This window comes from Narcine bancroftii, chromosome 2 (assembly GCF_036971445.1).
Source record: "Narcine bancroftii isolate sNarBan1 chromosome 2, sNarBan1.hap1, whole genome shotgun sequence".
NCBI lineage: Eukaryota > Metazoa > Chordata > Chondrichthyes > Torpediniformes > Narcinidae > Narcine > Narcine bancroftii.
In genome coordinates, this window is record NC_091470.1 from 342,575,573 (window position 1) to 342,598,058 (window position 22,486).

Below are 22,486 nucleotides of genomic sequence, written 5' to 3' on the forward strand. Positions count from 1 at the left end.
ACGAAATAAAACTGGAGCTTGCAATCTAACTAAATTGAACTTTAATGCACAAATGTGCTGGATAAACTCAGCAGGTCACACAGTAAAAGGTAACCAACTTTTTGGACCTGGGCCCTTTTGGAGATCTTGTTTAATTTCAAATATAATTTAGTTGTATTTGCTTATTTTTTTTCCTTTGAAATATGTATAATTGGGGTAAGGTTATTCGTAACCCAGTGCTATCTGTGCTACCTGTTGCATGGTCAGGAGGTCAGCAACTAAACCGGCTTGCCTGGTGTGGAGGGTGGCTAGACACACTGCAGAATGAAAAACAAGACTTGTCACAAGGGATGACGACCCCTCTTGTAAGGTTAATGGCCATCTAGCAAAAACATACTGTGAAGCACAGAAAGGGCATCCCTTGCATCAAAGCTTGGTCTAGCCATTCACTACAACAGAACTTCCCCCAGCCATCTTAGACCTCACTATGCTGCTGGATCCGGGAGGGGATGTCAAAAGGGTAGGTCTGGACCTGTGCAACCCCCTAGTCACCTAAAATCCATTCACGCATACGCTGTTCCTTTCTGAGGAGTGGGGTATTCTTGCAGTGCCTGACAAGGATCAGCCTATGCAGTCATTCCAGGACACACATCTCAAATCCCACAAACTGACTGAAAGGAACCATCATTATCCTATGGGATAGTTAGCCAGAGGAGGAAGAGTATAACTGCATCTTGTAAATGTCAGTGCAATTTATGTGAAATAGTCATCTGGTGCAATACTGGCACCAATTCTAAAGAGGTAAGAAATTCAAAGCCATTATACAAAAAATTTAAACATTTCTAAAGAATGAGAAATTGTCCTTAATGGCAACCATGCTCATTGCAAGGTTTTTAGGTGAAGTGAGATCAAAATTTTGCATTACAACATATTGGAACAAATTTTGGTTTAAGTGGGATTCAACAATATTTTTCTATTTCTTGGGAAAATTTCACTATTGAATTTAAAAAAAAATACATCTGGAACTTGCATTGCCCATGTGATTCTTTTACAAAACTTTCATGCATTGAAGTGGATGAAATGGAGAACCAAAGGCGAAAGACCTCATTTGAGTGAGGGTAGTTTTGGCATTTCTTGTTGGAATTTAGTGCAGAGGAGTTTGAATTAACTATAGTTAAGTCAGTAAAATCCAGAATGATTGTCTTATAAATAATTTTTTTTCCCTTTTATTATAGTTTAACTTTGTCGGTAAACTACTGGGCCCACGTGGTAATTCTTTGAAGAGATTACAGGAAGAAACACTGACAAAGATGTCCATTTTGGGTAAAGGATCCATGCGGGACAAAGCAAAGGTAAGATTCAATAATGTGTATAAATTCAGGTTTTTCTGGTTGACTCTTCTTTCCCTCCCATCTGCTCTTCTTGGCTTATAAATATAAGTAAGATTATGGTGTGGAAGATTAACTTGTATTATGCTTAGTGATTTCTTACAGCTTTATGTCAAGACAAAAAAAAAATCTGTAATCTGTTTTAAAATGCCATCCACAAAGTATGAAAATTGAGGAGCACCTTGAGAATTTAAGTGAAATATCCACTTTTTGCTGGGAATTAAGATTCAGTGTGGTTAGTTATTCGTATTCATGGCAAATGATAAAACTGACATTCAAGACCAATGTGAAAGAATGTCTCTAATACATTTGCTTGGCTAAAACCAGATTAGCACTGGATAAAAGTCAAACCATTTAAGCATGTAGCTACCAGGAAGCAAATTTGGCAGTGATTTGCCACGAGATAAGAGGCACATTAAAGATCAGAAGTTTCTTTGCTGAAGAACATAGTTCAAGACCCTTTCTCTCTTAATATTTTGTCAGAGCCTTTATTTTGTGATTTTTTTTTCTCTCCCAACAATTCTTCCATGCTGATCTTGCATGGTAGTTGAGCAGGAATAGAGATTGAACAAAAAACAAACTGCTGGAGAACCCTGAATCGAAAAGCATCTAAAGAGGCAGAGGGTTAGTGGACATTTCATGTCGAGACCCTGCATTAGGCCCGAGAGTATACAACTATTGAACGCTACAGCTCGGAAACACCCTGCTTCAGGTCAGAGAACGTTGAACCATAGAACACTACAGCATGGAAATAGCCTTTCAGTCCATCTCGTCCTTGCCTAGCTGGATAATCTGTCTTGTCCCATTGCCATGAATTTGGATCACACCCCTCCCATTCAGGTAACAATACAATCTTCTGGATGTTGAAATCAAACCCACATCCATCACCTCCTCTGGCAGCTCATTCCATACTCTCATTTGCCCTGAGTAAAAAAAAAAAAATCCCCTAATGTTCTACTCAAACATTTCAGCTTTCACCCTCAACCCATGTCTTTAGTTCTTGTCTCATCCAACCTCCATGGAAAAAGCCAGTTTTTATTTACCCTATCTAGAGCTCTCCTAATTTTGTGTACCTCTATTAGATCTCTTCTTGTTCTCTGACGCTCCAGGGAATAAAGACCAGCCTATTCATCATTTCCCAATAAAAATTCTTCAAGTCCTTGTAAATTTTCTTAGCACCCTTTATTAATATCTTTCCCATAGGAAGGTGACCAAACTGTGCACAATATTCCAATACACAAAAAGAAGTGCCGGAGAACGACAACAGATCAGGCAGCATCTATAGGAAGTAAAAGTAGATATTGCAGGACCCGAGCCATTCTTCAGCAATTTTGAAAATAACACAGACGCCTGAATAAAACAGTGGGGAGAGTTTTGTGCGACTTCATTGTAATATCCCAATTTCTGTCATCAGTACTTCGATTTACGAAGGCCAGTGTTCCAAAAGCTTGCTTTGTGACCCTATCTGTGATGTTGCTTTCTTGGAATTGTGTATCTGTTTCCCCATATCTCTGTTCTGCTGTTCCCTGCAGTTCCCTACTATTTACTGTGCAAGTCTTACCTAGGTCAATCCTCCCAAAGTGTAGCACTTCACATGTCCACATTAAATTCCATCTGCCATTTTACAGCTTGTCCAGATCCTGCTGCAAGCTTTGAGAACCTTCCTTGCTGTCCACTACACCCATAATCTTCATGTCATCTGTAAATTTTCTGATCCAACTTTCCTCATCATCATCCAGAATGTTGATATAAATGACAAACAACATTGGGCCCAGGACTGATCCCTGAGGCACACCAGCAGTCGCAGACCTCCAGTCAGAGAGGCAGTTCTTTAGTATCACTCTGGCTTCTCCGACAAAGCCAATATCTAATCCAATTTACTACCTCATCCGAGATGCCAAGTGACTGAATGTTGTTAATCGATGTGGGACCTTGACAAAGGCCATACTACGGTTCATATAAACAACATCCAACAACTTCAACATTTCTGCTAACCTCCTTGAAAACTATAAAATCGGTAGACATGACCTCGCTAATCAGTCCCTGTCAACAACTTACCCACGACTGATGTCAGGCTTATTGGCTTTTAATTTTCTGGATTATTCTTCAAACTTTTCTTTATCAACAGAACTGCATTAACTCTCGCCTGGCACCTCACTCATGGCTATAAGCATTTTAAAACACTGCTAGGGCAGCTACAATTTCTCCACGAAAGTGAAGAGGGGAGATGACAAAAATAAAAATGTGAGAGGGAAGGTAAGACTGAGGTTGGTAAGTGTTTGGTGGAACCAGGCGAGGAGGGAGTGATGGGTGGATGAAGCCAGATTTTTTTTGGTTGGATTTGGAGATGATGGCTGGTGAGTGATATGTCAGGAAAGATAAGAGCAGGGAATGGAAGAGGTAAATGGAGCTAGGTAATGGAGGTAGAGATAGACTGGCAATAAGTAGAGATAAAAGGCTGTAGATGCTAGAATCTGATAGATAATGAAGGTGATATGGAACCAGACACAGAAGGAATGATGGACAATTGGAACCTGTTGGGGGGAGATGTGACGAGAGACCTGGTAGATATAGTGTAGTCGTGATAAGTAGATCAAACTAAGTGGCAGAGGAAAGAAACTGGATAGATCAGTTGGAAAGAGAGAAGAGTGCAAGTTACCTGAAGTGGAAATTTCAGTGTTCATACTGTTGAGCTGAACACTACTCATATGGCATATGATGTGTTTATTTTTTAGTTTGGTCTCACTTTGACAGTGGAGAAGGCAGAATTCAAATAAACCAAAGATGGAAAGGGAAGGAAAAATTGAAATTTCACATAATTGGGGGCTCAGGAAAGCCATTGTGGACAGAGCACAAATTTCTGCCAAAAGGATGGTCAGTCTCACAGATGGAGGAGGCCACATCAAAATCACTGAATGCAGTACTCATTAATGGTGGTGCACTTTGCTAAGTCAAACCGGGGTAGGACTTGGATAGCCCCAGAGAGTGTTTTAGAGCAAAGTGGTACAGGTGCATGATTCTATGTAAGTGGCCACATAGCTGGACAGGATGGTGAAAAGGTGTTTGGAACTCTTGACTTCATTGGGTGGGGTGTTGAGTGCAAAAGTTGAGACCTCATAATACAGCTTGTGAGACCACACAGGTTCTGATTGCAGTTCTGGCTATCCAGCTATCAGAAGAATATCAATTTGCAAGGGATGCAGATGACACAGTATGTGGACAAGCTGACCAGAGGAGAGGTTATGTTGGATCTAGTACTGGGTAGATGACAGACTTCTCAGTAGCAGATAACAACTCCATCTTTTATCATAGCTATGGATAAGGATAGGAGTAGACCAAATGGTAAAGTATTTCATTGGAGAATGGCTAAATACAAAGTGATTAGGCAGGTACTGAGGAGACTAAATTGGGAAAAGATGTTCTGTGGTGGGGGAAGGGGGGAAGTACAGAAGTAATAAAAAGGATGTTTTAGAGACTACCACTTGGGGTTCTGGATGGGTTTGACCCTCTGAGACAGGGAAAAGGGAATCTCAGTTGACAAAAAGATGAAGCAGCTTGTTAAGAGGAAGAGGAAGCATACAAAAGGTTTTGGAAGCAAAAGACAGGAATGGCTCATGTGAATTGCATGGTAGCCCGGAAGGAACTTAAGAAAGGACATGGTAGAGCTAGAAGGGGGCATGAGGAGGTCTTGGTTGGCATGTAGGATTAAGGAGAACCCCAAGGTGTTCTATGCAAAGAACAGAAGGATGACGAGAATGAAGGTGGGGCCACTAAAGGATAAAGGAGGAAATGTGCCTGGAGGCAGAGGAGATGGGTGAGGTTCTAAGTAATTACTTTGCTTCATTGTTCACCAGCGAGAGGAAACTTGGTCAATATGAGGTCAGTACAGAAAAGGCTTTTGTGCTGGTGCATGTTGAGGTTAAGAAGGAGGAAGTGCTGGATCTTAAAAACATCTGATTGATAACTCCCCAGTACCGAATGAGGTATACCCCAGGTTACTACAGGAAGCAAAATAAGAGATTGCTGGGGCATTGACAATGAACTTTGTGTCCTCCCTGGCCACAGGGGAGGTGCCGGAAGATTTGAGAATGGCAAATGTTGACCCGTTGTTTAGAAAAGGTAATAGGGAGAATTCTGGAATTCTAGACAAGTGAAACTTGCATCAGTGATGGGCAAGCTATTGAAGGAGATTCTTAGGGACTGGATTATGATCATTTGGAGAAGTATTGACTTCAGGAATAGTCAATATGTCTTTGTGAGTTTAATTGAGTTTTTTGAGGAAGTAGCAAAAGAAATTGATGAAGGTAAGGCAGTAGATATGATTTTAGTAAGGCATTTGACAGCTCCCCCATGGTAGACTCATTCAGAAATTTATGAGGCATGGGAACCTTGGTTGTGTGGATTCAGAATTGACTTGTCTGCCGAAGGCTGAGAGTAGTAGCGGAAGGAATGTATTCTGCCGGGAAGTCAATAACTAGTGGAGTTCAACAGGGATCTGTTCTGGAAACTCCTGCTCCTTCTGATTTTCATAAATGACTTGGACAAAATAGTAGAGAGATGGGTCAGTAAGTTTGCAGATGTCACTAAGGTTGGCAGTGTTCAGGATTGTGGTGGTAGTTTGTAATAAGATTTGGACAGGATGCAGAGTTCAATCTAGATAAGTGTGATGATGTATTTTCGAAGGTCAAACTTGAAGACAGAGTACATGGTTAATGGCATGGTTCTTAAGAGTATGGAAGAACAGTGAGATCTTGGAGTACAAATCCATCGCTCTCTCAGGGTTTCCATGCAGTTTGATAGGGTAGTTAAATATGCTTATGGTATGCTGGTCTTCATTAGTTGGGGGATTGAGTTCAAGAGTCTTGAGTCAGCTCTATAAAAGTCTGGTTAAACTGCACTTGGAACATTTGTCCTCAATGAGGTAGGATTTGGAAGTATGGAGAGTGTGCAGAATAAGTTTACCAGGATAATACCTGGATTGGAGAACATCTCTTATAAGAAAAGGTTAACAGAGCTAGGGATTTTCTCTTTGAAGCAAAGAAAGGTGACTTAATAGATGTCAACAAGATTATGAGAGGACTAGATAGGGTGGACAGCCAGCACCTTTTTTCTAGATTGAAAGTACCAAACGCCAAAGGACATTTGTATAAGACGAGGAGAGGAAAGTTTGGGGGAGACACCAGGGGTAATGAATGGCTGGAATGCATTGCCATTGATGGTGGTGGATGCTGGTAGAATAGGGACAAGATTCTCTAAGACAGACACATGGATGCAAGAAAATTGAAGCATGATGGGTGTAAGTTGGGTAAGGTTTAGTTTGTTGAAAGTGAAACACGAAACTGCAGGCACCATGGTTGAAGTCAGCAGGTCAAACAATGTATTTTATATAGCCAAGATAAAGATACATAACCAACATTTCAGGCTTGAGCCCTTCAAGTTTTTATGTAGTTTGTTGATTAGATTTCTATTGGTTGACTCAACTTGGTGGGCTGAAGGGTCTGTATGTGCTGTAATGTTCCCTAAGATTCATTTGGATATTGCTACGACTGGAGGACTTGAGTTGTAGAGAGAGGTCGGAGGCTAAGGGGTAAAATCATGAGAGGCGTGATAATGTGAATGTTCAAAGTCCATTTCTCAGGGAGAACCACTCGAGAAATAGAGGATATAGGTTTGAGATGAGAGGAAAGAATTAAGAAGGATCCGAGGGGAAACTTTTCACTCAGACGGTAGTCCATATCTAGAGTGAGCTTCCAGAGGAAGCGCTAGAAGCAGATACAATTGCAATGTTTGAAAGGCAATTAGACTGTATTATGGGTAGGAATGGCTGAGAAGGATATGAACCAAATGCAGACTAATGGGACTAACCCAGAATATCATCTTTAAGATATCAGCAAGGCCCTGTTCCAAGCTGTGTGACTGAGGCCCGTGTGAATCTTTCTTTGATCTTCACCCATTTAGGATCCTATGTGGTAGTAAGGGAAGAGGTATAGGGTCAAATATTACCCCCTACAGTTGCAGGAGAAACTGCTGGGGATGGGGAGGAATGCGTGTGCAAAGAATCATGGACTGAGTGGTCTATGCGAACGACTGGACCACTGGGATGGGAAAAATCTAACTGATAGCAGGATTCAGTTGCAGCTGGTGGAAATGACAAAGAATAATGTGTTGGATGCAGAGGCTGCTGGGGTGAATTGTGAGGACCAAGGGAATTCTGTCTCTGAAATTGAATATATTTTCAGATAGTAATGTGTACATACCAGAAATATCAGTAATATTAAAGATGGTACTTTTTGTGCTGTACCAATCAATACTTTCATCGATTAACAGAGACTTAATCCATGACAACAAAATGGTTCATTACTTCTAATCAGGTAGACTGCCAGCACAGTGCTACCCATAAAGAGCACAATTCGCTCCCCTTCTCTCTGTGTTATGCAACTGGTATTGTGAAACATTTTTATAATAATTGTGACTTTTTTTTGTACACTCAAAACTAAAAATCATCTCATTGCAGTTTGGTCAGATGCCACATCTTGCTTGCTTAACTATGCTTAATGTGGACAATGAATTATAATAACAAGCAATGTAAGAAAGATTTCACAGGTTACGACACATTATTGGAAAGACACAGTTAAAGTTTCATATTAAAAATCCTTCGTAAAACTCCAGAAGAATGGTTGGTTTAAAGTTAAGAATGATGATGAGTTTATTGTCATACACAATAAGTACAATGTACATAGGCACCAAAGTTGTTGTTTGCTGCAGCCAAATAGGTACATTATGTGATTTTAAAAGAGCAACTCCATTATTACACATTAAATTACCAGTGCAACTGCGATTATCTGAAATCGGATTCTCCAAAATACTCATTTATCCAAAAAATCTTTTGAGCCAAACTGACCTCACAGATTGAAAAAAATTTTGCTCGATGTGAAATTAGAATGATGATTGTCCTTGTTTCAGGTAACTTCTTCCCCTCTTTCTTTCCATTTCTTCTTTACTTTCCCCTATTGACCTTTTTATCCAACTCGCCCTTTCAATCTGTGTGTCACTGTCTCTCAGCTACAAGTGGTCAGAAAGATAACTTGTCCCGGCATCATCAAAGAGAGTGGTCTCCCAGGCAGAAGTGGGACCTCGAGCTCAGTGGCTTTCTATCCCCTTCCTTCCCTTGGCACAGCAGAGTTCCCACCGCGACTCGCGACTCCGAAGCTTCCCCTTTGCCTACTGCTGCATGTGGTCATTGGACTCCCCGGTGTGTGGTAGTCCTAGGGGAGGATTCGGAGTTAGGTGACCAAGGAGACAGGAGCCCACCAACTCACCAGCGAGTGTTCCACCATCCTGGGAGTCCTCCCTAGTGATCAGCGGCAGTAGTGGGGATGTGTCTGGATCGGCAGCGGCATTGTGGCCAGCATTTCTTTTGGTGAGAATTAAACATCATTTTAGTGCCTTCCTTTATTGTTTGTTTTTGTTTAAACATTGATTAAAAAATGAGTAGTTATCCGAAAAAAACGTTTATCCGACAAAGGGCCTGTCCCAACCATTTCGGATATTTGGAATTGACTGTAAATAAAACAGGTAGAAAATATTCGTAACAGTGGTTCAAGAAGTGGCATTTCAATAGTGCTGACTGGTCTTTGTGGTACTGCAGTCATTTCTGATGAGTGTAGAAAGTGCAGTTCAAAAGCCTGATAGCTGCAGGAAAAAAAACTCTCTTTGAACCTCAAGGTGCTAGGACTTCAGGCTTGTGTATATTTTTTTTCCTGAAGGTGGCAATGAGAATAGTTTATGATGAGGATTCTTTATGATGTTGGCTGTCTTTTTGAGATAGCACTTCTTCAGTGAATGGGAGATCAGAGCCTGTGATGGATTTGACTGTTTACCTCAGTAATTCCCGCAGCCTTCTTCGCTCCTGGGCACTCGAATTGCCAAACCAGGCAATGATGCAACCAATAAACAGTGCACCTATAGAAGTTTGTTCGGAGTATTTGACAACATGCCATATCTCCTCAGACTTTTTAGAAAGTAGAGCATTGGTGTGCCTTCTTCACAGTTGCCTTAATGCTTGCTCCTGGAGAGATCCTCTCAGGAGCTTGAAGGTACTAACCCTCTCAATGTCTATGTCATCAATGCAGACAATGTGTAACCCTTGGCTTCCCCTTCCTAAAATCTACAGTAAGCTCCTTCGTCTTGTTGACAATGAGAGCAAGATTGCTATTCTGGTACCAGTCAAACAGATTCTCGATCTCCATCCTGCATTCTGACATCCTTTCCCAATATTTGGCCAACAACAGTGGTGATTTTTGCAAAAATATTGATTGTGTTGGAGCTAAACTTTGCTGTGTAATGATGAGTGCTGAGGGAATAGAGCCTGCAGCTTTGAGGTGCCTGTGTTGATGGTTAATGGGGAGGAGGTGATGTCAATTTGCACTGATTGTAATCTGCTGATGAGCAAGCCTGGAATCCAGTTGTAGATTAGTTAGTTTGATCATGTTTTGATGGTATGATGCTGAACACCAAACTAATCCATGAATAACTGTCTGAGAGCTTGAAGAGAGTTATTTGGAATAAAGGGCACATGTCTGAGAGAGTGAGGACAGGATTGTTGTGGAGATTATTTGAAGAGTCGAATGAAATGTCTTTTTGGCTGCCAATATGAAATAATTCAATCCTCTATTTCCTCATGACAAATGCCAGCTAATTGATTTCTTTTGCATAGTGAGAGTAAGCCGTGGAATGTCTGAAAAGTGTATTCTCGATAGGCGAGTGGCCAAATTCTGCTTTTGCATGTTTTAGCCTGATTTTGTCCTTCATAGGATATTTACTCATTGTTCAATTTAAGGGTATACTTGGAATTTAAACATTGGATTTCTGACCTTGGCCTTTATACATATTTTGCGTTTTATGAAGAACTCTGTAAAACCTTCTCATGCATAATGTCATGCAATATTGCTAAAGAGTGTAAACATCTCAAGGGAAAATCTGATGTAAGATGGTTTTGACTATTGGCAGCAGTAAAGTGCCAAAATTCAATGACACCTCTACTTTCTTAGAAGACTGAAGTTTACCACATCCCCAGAGTCCTTCCACAACTTCTACAGGTACACGGATGAAAAATATACCAGATGGATGCATCATAGTGTGGCATGGGGTGCTCTTTCCAAATATTACATTGCACTTTCACTTTAATGCGTTTAAACTAAATTAATATGGTTTCGTGGCGGTGCACATCCTTGTGGCGAACTGGCCCCGCTTGCACGAGAAGATAGTGCCGTCGGGGGACCTCCGTGCCGCGTGGGTTTGGGCAAAGCTGCGAATTTGGTTTACGGCGCGCCGCTGTCACTACCCGGGGAGCTTTTCGGCCCAACCACCGGCCCCGCAGTCAAGAGTCAGACCTTGCTGGCAGACTTACGGGGTAAGCTCGCCTCACTAGCACTCCCACCACCGTCCCACCATGGCAGCTGCCCGTTCTGCATCCCCAAGGAGCTGGCCACAGCCGATTTAGTTTTCATCCAGCGAGGTCCACACACCATGCCCCTACAAAGTCCTGCAGTGCTCTGGCAAGACGTTCACCCAGGATATGAAGGAAAGGGGGAATTGTTCACAGTCGACCATCTCAAGGTGGCACATCTGGACCTTAGCCAACTGGTGGTGACGGCCCTGCCGAAACGATGAGCTCGGCCGCCAAGGCAGCGAGACGCATAAGCCGGTTCTGTGGGAGGGTGTTGGGTGTCAGCGCACATCCTTGTGGCGAAATGGCCCCGCTTGTACTGCCGCGTCGGGGCAGCCGTGAGAAGATGGCGCCGTCGCGGACCTCTGCCACATGGGTTTGGGCAAAGCACGCGCGCCTCGGGCAAGCGTGGTGACGTCATCGCCGACACCCTACTCTTTTTCCAGAAACGCCCAAGCCAACTGCCAGTAAGAGCTGTGGCGGTTGGTGAAAAACCTGCAAGCCTACTGTATGTATGGGACCAATTGTCCCAGTGAAAATTTCTGGTGGGCACAGGCTCAGAAATGAGTGTATTTCCACCCACCGGTTTTGACACATGCCATCCTAACCCAGACCTGTAACTACAAGCAGTTAACCATTCCAACGTTTCGACCTTTGGTACCTTGAAGATGAATGTCAAGTTTGAGAATTATCTTTACACTTGGCCATTTATTATAGCAGCAATATCCCAATCTTTGCTTGGTGCAGATTTTCTTCGGGCTCTTCATTCCTTGTCAACTTAAAAGGGCATTAGCTAATAGATGGAACTACTTTTGAGACCATTCCTCTGGCAGATCCCTATACCCCTGCTCTGCGCCTCCAAACATTAAGTTAACCAGTGGATGAATTCTCCGAGCTGTTGGAAGATTTCCCTGAGATTACTATTCTACAATTTTCTGCCTCCACTGCAAAGCATGTGTTACTCACCACATTTGTACTAAGGTCCCATCTATCCATGCTAAAGCATGCCACTTACCTCCAGAGAAGCTGCATTTAGCTAAGGAAGAGTTTTGTCAAGATGGAGGAGCTAGGCATAATTCGAAGGTTCGACAGTTCCTGGGCATCCCCATTGCATATGGTCCTGAAACACAATGGAGATTGATGACCATGTGGAGATTACAGGCGGCTTAATGACGCCACCATTCTGGATTGTTATCCAATACCTCATATTCAGAATTTCTTGGTTAATTTTCTTGGACAAAGATCTTCTCCAAAATAGCTTTGGTGCATGGCTATCACCAAGTACCAGTAAAGCCGGAAGAGATTTCAAAAACAGCAAATAATTACCCTGTTTGGGTTGTTCGAATTTTCATGAATGCCATTCGAATGAAAGAATACTGCTCAGTAATTTCAATGGGTGATGGATGCTTTAGGACGTGGTATGACCAATGTTTTCATTTACCTCAATGACATTTTAGTGGCCAGTGCGACCAGGGAACGTCTTTGTACCCTTTTTATTCGTTTTCAAGAATTTGGATTGACCATCAATCCAGATGAATGCATTTTCCGACAAGAAATGATTGTTTTCTTGGGGCATAGGATTACTCAGGAAAGTGAGATCCTGCTGCCATCCAAAGTTGAGGCCATTACTAAATACTCAAAACCTGCTACGGATAAAAGGTGACATGAATTCTTGGGAATAGTAAATTTTTACCATCAGTTTCTTCTGGGAGTAGCTCATATCATGAAGCCTCTTTTCGATTTACTGTCCTGAAACACCAGAACCATCCATTGGATTGAAGAGGGAAATGATGCCTTCTTGAAGACGAAAATTTGCTGACTATGCTCAGCTTCCCAGTTTTCAATCAGCCACCACCCTTTCTACAGATGCTTCCAGTATGGCAGAAGGAGGTGTACTTCATCAATATGTCAACGGGCAATGGAAACAATTAGCATTCTTCACCTGCTATCTTCGTGAAGCTGAGAAAAATTACAGTGCTTTAGATAAGGAGCTTTTGGCCATTTACTTGTCTATTCGACACTTCCGTTTTTTTTTGGAGAGCAGAGATTTTACAATGTACACTGACCACAAGCGTTTTCCAAGGTCACAGATCCCTGGTAAGTGTGACAACAATGGCAATTATCATTCATTTTGGAGTTTTTCATAAAATTACTACATATTTCCAGAAAAAACAATATAGTAGCTAATGGATTGTCGTGTTCTGCTCCACTCGAGGTTTTGTCTGTAGACCAAGGTTTTGACTACACAGCTTTGTCAGTGGCCCAAGAACATGACCATGAGACGAATGCTTATTGGACTGCAATCACGAACCTGCAACTGAAGGATGTCCAGTTTGGAGTTCGTGGCAAACTATTCCTCTGTGATATATCAATGGGACACCCATGCCCAGTAGTTCCGGGATCGTGGAAATGTCAAGTATTCACTCTGTACATGGTCTCTCACATCCATCGTGACACAGGTTCATGTGGCACAGTCTTAAAAAAGATGTTGCACAAATGGCAAGGTCCTGCATTACTTGCCAGAAAGCAGAAGTTCAGCGCCATACTAAGGCACAACAGCAGCCCTTCCCAGCAGTTACTCATCGTTTTGCTCATGTCCATGCAGACATTGTTGGTCTGCTTCCTATTCCAAGAGGATACCTGCATCTTTTCACAGTAATAGACAAGTTTACACGCTGGTCTGAGGCCATGCCTATGGTAGATGCTACTGCAAATATTTGTGCTTGGGTGTTCCTCAGTTCCTGGTTGTCTTGTTTTGGTTTACTGGTGCATGTTGCTTCAGATAGAGGACAAAAGTTTACTTCCTTGCTGTGGATGGCTTTGTCTCGCTTGCTTGATGCAACAATTCATCATACAAGCTCATAGGATGGTGGAAAGATTTCAACAACATCTCAAGTCAGCCTTGATGGCTCAGTTAGATGGCCTAAACTGAGCTTGATGAGCTGCCCTGGGTACTACTGGGCATTAGAACAACTCCAAATGAGGACTTCTAATTTTCATCTGCAGAGCTAGTGTAAGGTGATTCTGGGGAAGTTTATCCCTACCATTTCAACTCCAGTGATGATCCTAAGGAACTGTTGACCAGACTAAGGGAGACCATAGGAAAATTGACCCCTATATCACCATCTTCGCATGGCGAACACTCTTCCTTTGTGCCAGAAGACCTAAATCACTGCAAATATGTTTTCGTCCAGAGGGGAACACTTAGTCAACTTTTGCAGATGCCTTACGAAGGGCCTTGAAGGATACTCAGACAAACTAGATCATCCTATATTTTGGATATTGGAGGGAAGCCACGGTCTTTCACTATTGACAGGCTTAAACCAGCTTACGTGGTTAAGTCTTCCCCACCCTAGCAACCAACAGTCTGTCGCAGGGGTCGACCACCTAAAAGAAAGACAAACCTTTCTGCAATTCTTCAGGGGAGGAGGAGCGTGCAGTGGCGTTATTGTGGCACTGCAACTTCCAGAAGGCATCGAACTGTGATGTCAGTGTGTGTCGGGCGCGTGATTTGATCTTTTAAAAGGTGGAAAACCCACTAGTGGTAGATGACAGTCAAAGCTTTCAGTGCCATCCACCCCCCCCCCCCCAAGCCAGATACATATTCATTATGTAATTAAAAACAATCAAATATAGTAAATAAATTCAACCCAATGATTCCAACCCCAATGATCTGGATCTTCAATGTCAAGAGACTTTGTGTCGGCTCTTCTTTCTTTCCAAACCCATTCCCATTTACCCTCCTCTAAGGAGACAATGGTGAAGACCGCCCATTTCTTCGCAATTAGCAAAAACCAAGGCATCGTGACCATTCTCAAAAAATTGAGATTGAAAGTTTCCATAAAAAACCTTCAAAATTGCAGGATAACGAAAAGCAAACTTATAGCCTTTTCGCCATAAGACATCTTTAGCCGAATTAAATTCCTGTCGTCTTCTAATAACCTCTTGACTCAAATCGGCATAAAAAAAACACTATAGTTTTGAATCGTCAGCGGGGATTGACTCTGCCACGCTTTCTGTACCGCCATACGTAAAATCATTTCTCTATCTTGATACTTCAAACAACTAATTAAGACCACCCTCGATGTTTGTCCAGTAAGTGGTTTTTTTCCTCAATGCTCTATGGGACCGATCCAGTTCCAAACCTTCAGGAAAAAATTCTTTACCCAATACCTCTGGGATCCAATGTTTAAATTTTCTTATTGGGTCAGAACCTTCAAAGTCCTCTGGGAGACCAACTATTTTCACATTATTTCTCTGGCTTTGATTTTCCAAAGAATCAATCTTCTTCAATAAATCCCTTCTTTGAATCCCCCAATCTACAAAAGAACCTTCCACTTTTGCCATTTTTTTCTTTACTGCGTTCCACTTAATTTTGACATTCAGAAGAAGCTGTTTCAATTTTTTTAAATTATCTTGTACAATATCAACAGATTTTATACATCTGTTAATATCACTCTTAACTACAGTCATTTCTTGTTTCATAGTTGACATTTCTTCACACAAAGTATTCATTTTTATTTTTATATCCATAAATCCTTGGGTTATTCATCACGACATGATTCATTTTCTAGGATTGATTTTTTTTGGTATCAGCACACCTACAGGGTAGAGTATTGCAAGCTGAATATAAAAGTAGAGTTCTATCTGATCATTCATTATTATTTTTGTGAAAGTTCAGAAGTGGTATGTTCGTCATATAGATGGAAGTTTAATGCAATGTTATTGAAAAAAACAAGAGTTTGTTACTTTTGTTAAAGAGCATATCTTTATTTTTGACTGAGAATATTAATTTTGTGGATAGTCATTTGTAGTACAGGATGCATTAAAAGCTTATTTGAGGGGACAGGTTATTAGTTATTCTACGAAAGTTAAGAAACAATTTATGGCAGAAAATTTAATGTTGGAAAATCAGATTGCTGAGTTAGAGAAAGATTTTCAGAAGTATGTGACTGAAGATAAAAAAGTCACATTAGCAAAATTGAAATTATGTTATAATACTTTACAAATTTATCAGTTTGAGCGTTTAATTAATAAAACTAAATAACATTATTATGAGTTGGGAGAAAGGGCTCATAAGATACTTGCTTGGCAATTGAAAGCTGAACAAGCCATCAAAAAGAAGTCAATAATTACCTATAAGCCTCAGGAAATTAATGACCAGTTTTATTCATTTTATGAAAAATTATATACTTCTGAGGGGAAGCAGGATAATGGTTCTATTGAATCTTATTTATCTAAATTGAGGTTACCGGTATTAGATGAGAAAGATATCCAGGAATTGGAATTTCCATTTACAGATTTTGAAATTAAGGAAGCTATACAAGAAGTGCCAAATGGAAAGTCCCCAGGGGCCGATGGATTTCCTGTGGAATTTTATAAATTTTTTAACGATGATTTATTTAGTGTATTTGGAGATGTGTTAAACAAGTTACTGAAGAACAGAAGTTGCCGGAATCTTGTTCAAGTGCTTTAATAACTGTTATTCCAAAAAAAGATAAGAGATTCATTAAAAGTGTCTTCATATAGACTTATTTCTTTATTATATGTAGATTATAAAATTATAGCTAAGGTACTAGCTAATAGACTTGCTACATACTAAGTTGATACATACTGATCAAACAGGTTTTATTAAGATGCAGAAAATGCTTTTGATAGGGTTGAATGGGAATTTTTATTTAAGGTGTTAGAAAAGTTTAAATTTGGCCCTTTTTTTATTGGTTGGGTTAATGCTTTATAAACGATCCCGATTGCTAGGGTGGTGACAAATGGTCAGATTTTTTTACCATTTAGGTTGAGTCGTTCAACTCGGCAGGCCTGCCCATTGTCACCTGCCTTATTTGCATTGGCTATTGAACCATTAGCTCAGACTATTAGGCAAAATGATGAAATTAGAGGGATGAAAGCAATGAATGAAGAATATAAGATTAATTTATTTGCAGATATTGTATTGATATATTTGACGGAACTGGAAAGGTCGTTGAAGCAGTTACAAGAGTGTTGAAATTTGGAGAATTGTCAGGATATAAAGTTAATTAGGATAAAAGTGAAATTTTACCAGTTGGGATAGGAGATTATTCAGAATTTAAAATTATTACAAAATTAAAGTGGACAGATAAAATTAAATATTTAGGTGTGTTTGTAGACATTAACTATCAGTCATTATTTCATTTAAATTATGTGCCTATATTAAAACAGATTAAAGCAGTTTTGATTAAGTGGAAAGATCTTCCATTAACTTTGATTGGAAGCGTCAATTGTATTAAAATGAATATTTTTCCTCGAATTCGATATTTATATCAGTCAATACCTTGTTTACTTTCAAAAGGTTTTTTCAAGATTTAAATTAGGTAGTGTGGGAGTTTTTGTGGAAAGGTAAATTAGCTCGAGTGGCATTGTATAAACTTACATGGAGATGTGTGTTAGGTGGACTTCAGTTACCACATTTTCAAAATTATTATGAAGTGGCCCTGTTGAAGTTTATTAGCAGGTTGATGGATTTAGATTATCCTCCTAGCTGGGCTAAGGTGGAAATGGCATGTATTTCTGAGGTTAAGGAATTTATATTTATATTTCATTGGAATTTGAATTTGTTACAGGAATATATTATGCCAGTATTGAAACATTTGTTAAAGATCTGGATTTTAAAAAAAATAGGGTTTTGGGATCAAAAGATAAATTATCAGTTTTAACTCCATTGTATAATAATCAGTTTATTCCTTTTTCAACATTTAATAATTATTTAAAGAGTTGGGATTTTAAGGGTATAAAGTCAATACAGGATTGTTTTGAAGAGGGACAATTTCTTTTTAATCAATTGAGAGAAAGATTTGATATATCTGTATATTGTTTGTGTATTACCAACTTAGTGCTTTGGTAAAGGATAATTATGGTAGAGAGATGAATTTATCCACTTTGTCGAGATCTGAGTCTTTGATTTCCTCTGTACCAAAGAAGGGTTATATTTCAGTTATGTATAATTTGTTACAAGATAATATGGATAAACCGGACAGGGAAAAATCTAAACTTAAATGGGAGAGTGATTTAGTGTTTATTTTTCACGAGAATGTTGACAGGATTTCAAGGTTTGAGTTACAGGGAAAGGTTGTGCAGACTGGGGCTTTTTTCTCTGGAGCGTAGAAGATTGAGAGAGGACTTGATAGAGGTGTTTAAGATTTTAAAAGGGACAGACAGAGTAAACGTGGGTAGGCTTTTTCAATTAAGGGTGGGGGAGATTCAAACTAAAGGGCATGGTTTAAGATTGAAGGGGGAAAATTATAAGGGGAACATGAGGGGAAATTTCTTTACGCAAAGGGTGGTGGGGATGTGGAATGAGCTTCCGACAGACATGGTCGAGGCGGGATCATTGGTTACATTTAAGGAAAGACTAGATAGTTACATGGATAGGAGAAGACTGGAGGGGTATGGACCGGGTGCTGGTCAATGGGACTAGGAGGGTGGGAATTTGTTACGGCATGGACTAGTAGGGCCGAACTGGCCTGTTCTGTGCTGTAAGTGGTTATATGGTTATATAATTGGGTGGATATGTGTCAGGACAATGTAATCAAATTGACAAATGTAAGATATGGAATGGTTAATTATAATTTTTTACATCAATTATATTTGACTCTGGAGAAATTGGAAAAATATGGGTTTAGTACTTCAGATTTATGTTTTAGATGTGATTCATGTATTGGAACTTTTCTACATGCTGTTTGGACTTGTGTTAAAGTTCAACCATTTTGGCAATGAATTAAAGTAGTTTTGGAAAAATTGTATAATTTTACATAACCATTAGATCCAATGATTTTTTTGTTGGGTAATTTGATTTCGTTGAGGGGGATTAGGATTGGATAAAATTCAAATTGCTTTTGTACGTTTGGTGTTATCAGTAGCGCATAAATGTGTTGCAAGTTCTTGGAAAGATAATACAGAGATTAATATACTACGTTGGTATAATGAATTGAAAGCTTGTATTGTTATGGAAAAAATACTTATAATTTACATGACAATTATTCCCTTTTTGTTAGTAAATGGTCTCTGTATTTGAAATATATGCATTTAGATATACTTTGAATTGTTTTCAACATCTATAATTTTTAAAAATTATATATATATATCATTTATATTTTTGGCTTCCCTTAAGGGAGTTGGTTGACGGGGTGGGAGGGCGGGTTTGGGATTTACTTTGTAAAGTCAATTTTTGATTATTGGATTGTATGTTATGGTTTTTAATCTTTAAATAAAGTTTGAAAACAAGAAAGAGAAACAAAGGTGGGGGTGTTGATGGAAATTGGAGAAATCAATATTGCAGGCTTGTTGGGACTGCCATTCTGAGATGACCTCCTTCAGAAAACCAACATCCCTACAGTCTCCGCATCCAACGTACTGCATTGTTTGCAATTTCCACCACTTACAGCATAATTCCACCATCTGCCTTGTCTTCCACTCTCTATTTTCCATAGGGATCACTTCCTCCATGACCTCCCCTTTCAACTAATGGAAATAGCTTCTTTCCACAGGCTGTAAGATCGGTGAACGGTATCCTATAATTTTGGACTCTTCTCAATAAAATGAGTAAATTAATCTGAAATAGGTACACTCATTAATTTATATTATATTTGCATATATAAAATTTATTATGTGCTGTGTATTATTCTATGTATGTGTGTGCACTGTTTCATCTCCTCTACCTCACCACCTTTCAGCACCCAAAACATTCCTACCAAGTGAAGCAACACTTGTGAATCTTTAGAGATCATTTATGTATTCCAGTGCTTGTGATGTGGCCTCCTCTATTTTGGAAAGACTCTGCAGACTGGAAGATTATTTCGTTGAGCACCTTTGCTCTGCCTGCTGCAACAGCAAGCATCTGCAAGTGACCAACCATTTTAACTCCAGACACAATTGCCATAGTGACATTTGTTCATGGCCTCATGTATTGCCAAATCAAAGCCATCCACAAATTGGAGGAATAACACCTTGTATCCTGTCTCAGCAGTCTCTAACCAGATGGAATCAATATTGACCACTGATTTCTGTAACCCCCACCTCCCCATCTTTCTCTTGCCCTAATTCTCTGTTTCCTTTCCCATTTCCTTTCCTCCAGCTCCTCATTCTCTTCCTTTTCCTGTTGGAGAGCTACCCTTATCCCTCTGCCCTCTTCCCATATTATTTTCAGCTTCTTGCTTTTCTACCCTCTCACCTATTATTTCTTATCTGTAGGTCTTGTGTTTCTGCTCCATCTTCTTCCCCTTCCACTCCCTTCCCCCATTTTTATTCATGCTTTTTTTCACATGCTTTGTGAAGGGCTCAGGCCTAAATTGTTCATTGCCTTTTATATCCTAAGGATGCTGCGAGATCTGCTGAGTTTCTCCAACAAGCCACTTTAATGTATTGCAGTTGGCATACTCTGTACAGGTACACAATCCTTTATCCGGACATCTAAATTCCAGAAAGCTCCAAAATCTGGCAAGTGGGGAGAGAGATGGCAGTGCAAGTCGGGCGGGCAAGAGACCAGCAGAGCGCATCGGGCGGGTGAGGGTGGGAGACCGGCAGCGAGTGTCGGGCGGGGAGAGGGACTGGTGGTGGGGGGGGGGGAGAGGGACCGGCGGCGGGGAGGGGGGGAGGAGAGGGTCCGGCGTCGGTGGGGGGGGAGGGACCGGCGGCGGTGGGGGGGGAGGGACCGGCGGTGTTGGGGGGGAGAGGGACTGGCGGCGGGGGGGGGGGGAGGTGGACTGGTGGCGGGGGGGGGAGAGGGACCGGCGGCGGGGGGGGGAGAGGGACCAGCAGCGGGGGGGGAGAGGGACCAGCAGCGGGGGGGGGGGGGGGGAGGGAGGGACCGCGGCGCGTTGCGGGCGGGCTTAAATCTGACTTTCCGAAATTTGGAAAAATCCGAAATTTAGAACACAATGTCCCTCAAGGGTTCCGATAAAGGATTGTATACCTGTAGTTGTATAGCTTTGCTCAAAGGGCTTCTAATGGAAAAGGAGGCATGTTGGTGCAATTTAGATTGGCTTTGAAGTTTGGGCTATTATGAATGCGATTTCAGAATAATTTGTTGTTGGAGATAAATAGTTCATTTAGCACTATCTTAACTTTTTCCTGGGATGATATATAGAGTGCAGTCAGTATAACTGATGTGAATTCCTGTGGCAGGTAGTCAGGGCCACATTTCACCGGTACTCCAGGTCTGGGGTGCAGGAGCTCACCAGGGCCACCACATGTGAGCATTATTAAGGGTTGATGTCAAAGCAGATGCCACCTTCTTCTGCTTTATCTGAGGAAATTGTGCAGTCCATTCAGTCTGATGGTACAGCACTGATGGGAATGAAGTTGAGGAAGACAACATAGCATTCGCATTTTAATCCAGTGGAAATGCATTAGAAGGAAAAATAATCGTAAATGACAAATTTGAAAAGGGGTGTTATGGAAGGTTTAATTTCTTTCTCATAGCATTTTGGCAACTTCAATTGTGCAAATTTCTTTCACACTGGAAAGTAAAGGATTACTTATTCATTAATGGAGTAGATTATGGGCACTTCCTCAATTATGAATAATTCATGCTGGAATAAAGATAAAGCACTACATTTGCTGGAAACAGGCAGCTACTGTGAGGTGAGAATACTGCAGATAATCCTTCACGTTGACAACCTTTTATCAGTAGTGTGCACCAAGTTATATTGGTTTCCATCGGTATTTTTCACACCAGAATTTGAGTGGAAAATGGTGCCAATTTCTTACTACTGTAGTAATTACTACCAAGACTTCTGATGAAGAGTGTATTTGTGAGTTCTGAAGGCTAAAAATTGCCGAGAACGTCAACAAAGTAGGTGAGTCTATTTAACTTAAAAAAAAATTCAATCATTTTAAGATCACATTTGTTGAATAAAGAAACAACAGGGATCTACTGCTAAATTCCACCCCCAGGCTCTCTTACCCCCGCCCGCCCCCCCCACCCCCCAAGGTAAATACAGTACAACTTTGATTATCCAAATTCGGTTTCTCCAAAGTTTTTTTCGGAGCTGAGCTGACCAGGGATCTTGGGCTCCTGGCAGCAGCAGGTACTCAGGCTGCCGGTGGGAGCATGGACCTTGGGCTTCCGGGCAAGAGTGGGAACCTCTGGCTCCCGGCACAAGCGGGGCCTCGATGGGGAGGTGTCAGTGATCAGCGGCAGCCAGCATTTTTTTTTGGTGAGAATTAAACATTATTTTAATGCATAAAAAGCCTTCAATTTTTGTTGGTTGCTTAAACACTTTTACAAGTGATCTTGTTGCTGCTGGGCTGTTTTTAAAATAAATTACCAGTTCTCAGAGAAAAACTTTTCTAGGCCCGGTCCCGACCATTTTGGATATTCAGAGTTGTACTGTATTTAGTTTGTTATCTAGATTCCCAATGAAAGTAGTTTGCTTGCTAGATAATAATAAACTGTGATATTGTACATTGTTGTTTGTTTTGATAAACTGGGAAGATTGACAGCTGTTAAATGAATAAATGTATTCCTGACCAAATGTATGTATTTCTGCTAATGCCACCTAAACTGAGACACTTGTTGGTTTGTAAACTGCAGAATTCACACTAACTAGACAAGATCTTAAATACACACTCCCAGTTCCTTGTACCAATTAGTTGGGGGGGGGGGGGGCACAATGCTAAGTACTGCCAAATAATA

The 22,486-nt window shown here is 40.7% G+C and overlaps 2 protein-coding genes across 10 annotated transcripts in view; one reads left to right on the top strand and one right to left on the bottom strand.

Moving 5' to 3' along the window:
* LOC138755736 (KH domain-containing, RNA-binding, signal transduction-associated protein 3-like) overlaps positions 1–22,486 on the top strand; it is a 225,726-nt gene that overhangs the window by 67,241 nt on the left and 135,999 nt on the right. For all 7 annotated transcript variants that reach the window (XR_011352516.1, XM_069922237.1, XM_069922239.1 and 4 more), the window contains one exon: positions 1,215–1,331. Coding sequence is in view for 6 of the 7 variants with exons in the window: in XM_069922237.1 (XP_069778338.1) it covers positions 1,215–1,331 (117 nt within the window). In the remaining variant the exon portion in view is untranslated. The remainder of the gene's footprint in view (positions 1–1,214; positions 1,332–22,486) is intronic.
* The window catches only part of LOC138755737 (uncharacterized), a 54,939-nt gene that overhangs the window by 13,128 nt on the left and 19,325 nt on the right, over positions 1–22,486 (bottom strand). For 2 of the 3 annotated variants that reach the window (XM_069922243.1, XM_069922244.1), the window contains exons 1-2: positions 11,831–11,923; positions 8,687–8,781 (exon numbers count right to left, since the gene is read on the bottom strand). The exons of the other annotated variant lie outside the window; for it this stretch is intronic. In XM_069922243.1, coding sequence (XP_069778344.1) covers positions 8,687–8,781; positions 11,831–11,847 — 112 coding nt within the window. In that variant the 5' untranslated portion in view covers positions 11,848–11,923. Of the gene's footprint in view, positions 1–8,686; positions 8,782–11,830; positions 11,924–22,486 lie in introns of those variants that run through there. 3 annotated transcript variants of the gene reach the window in all.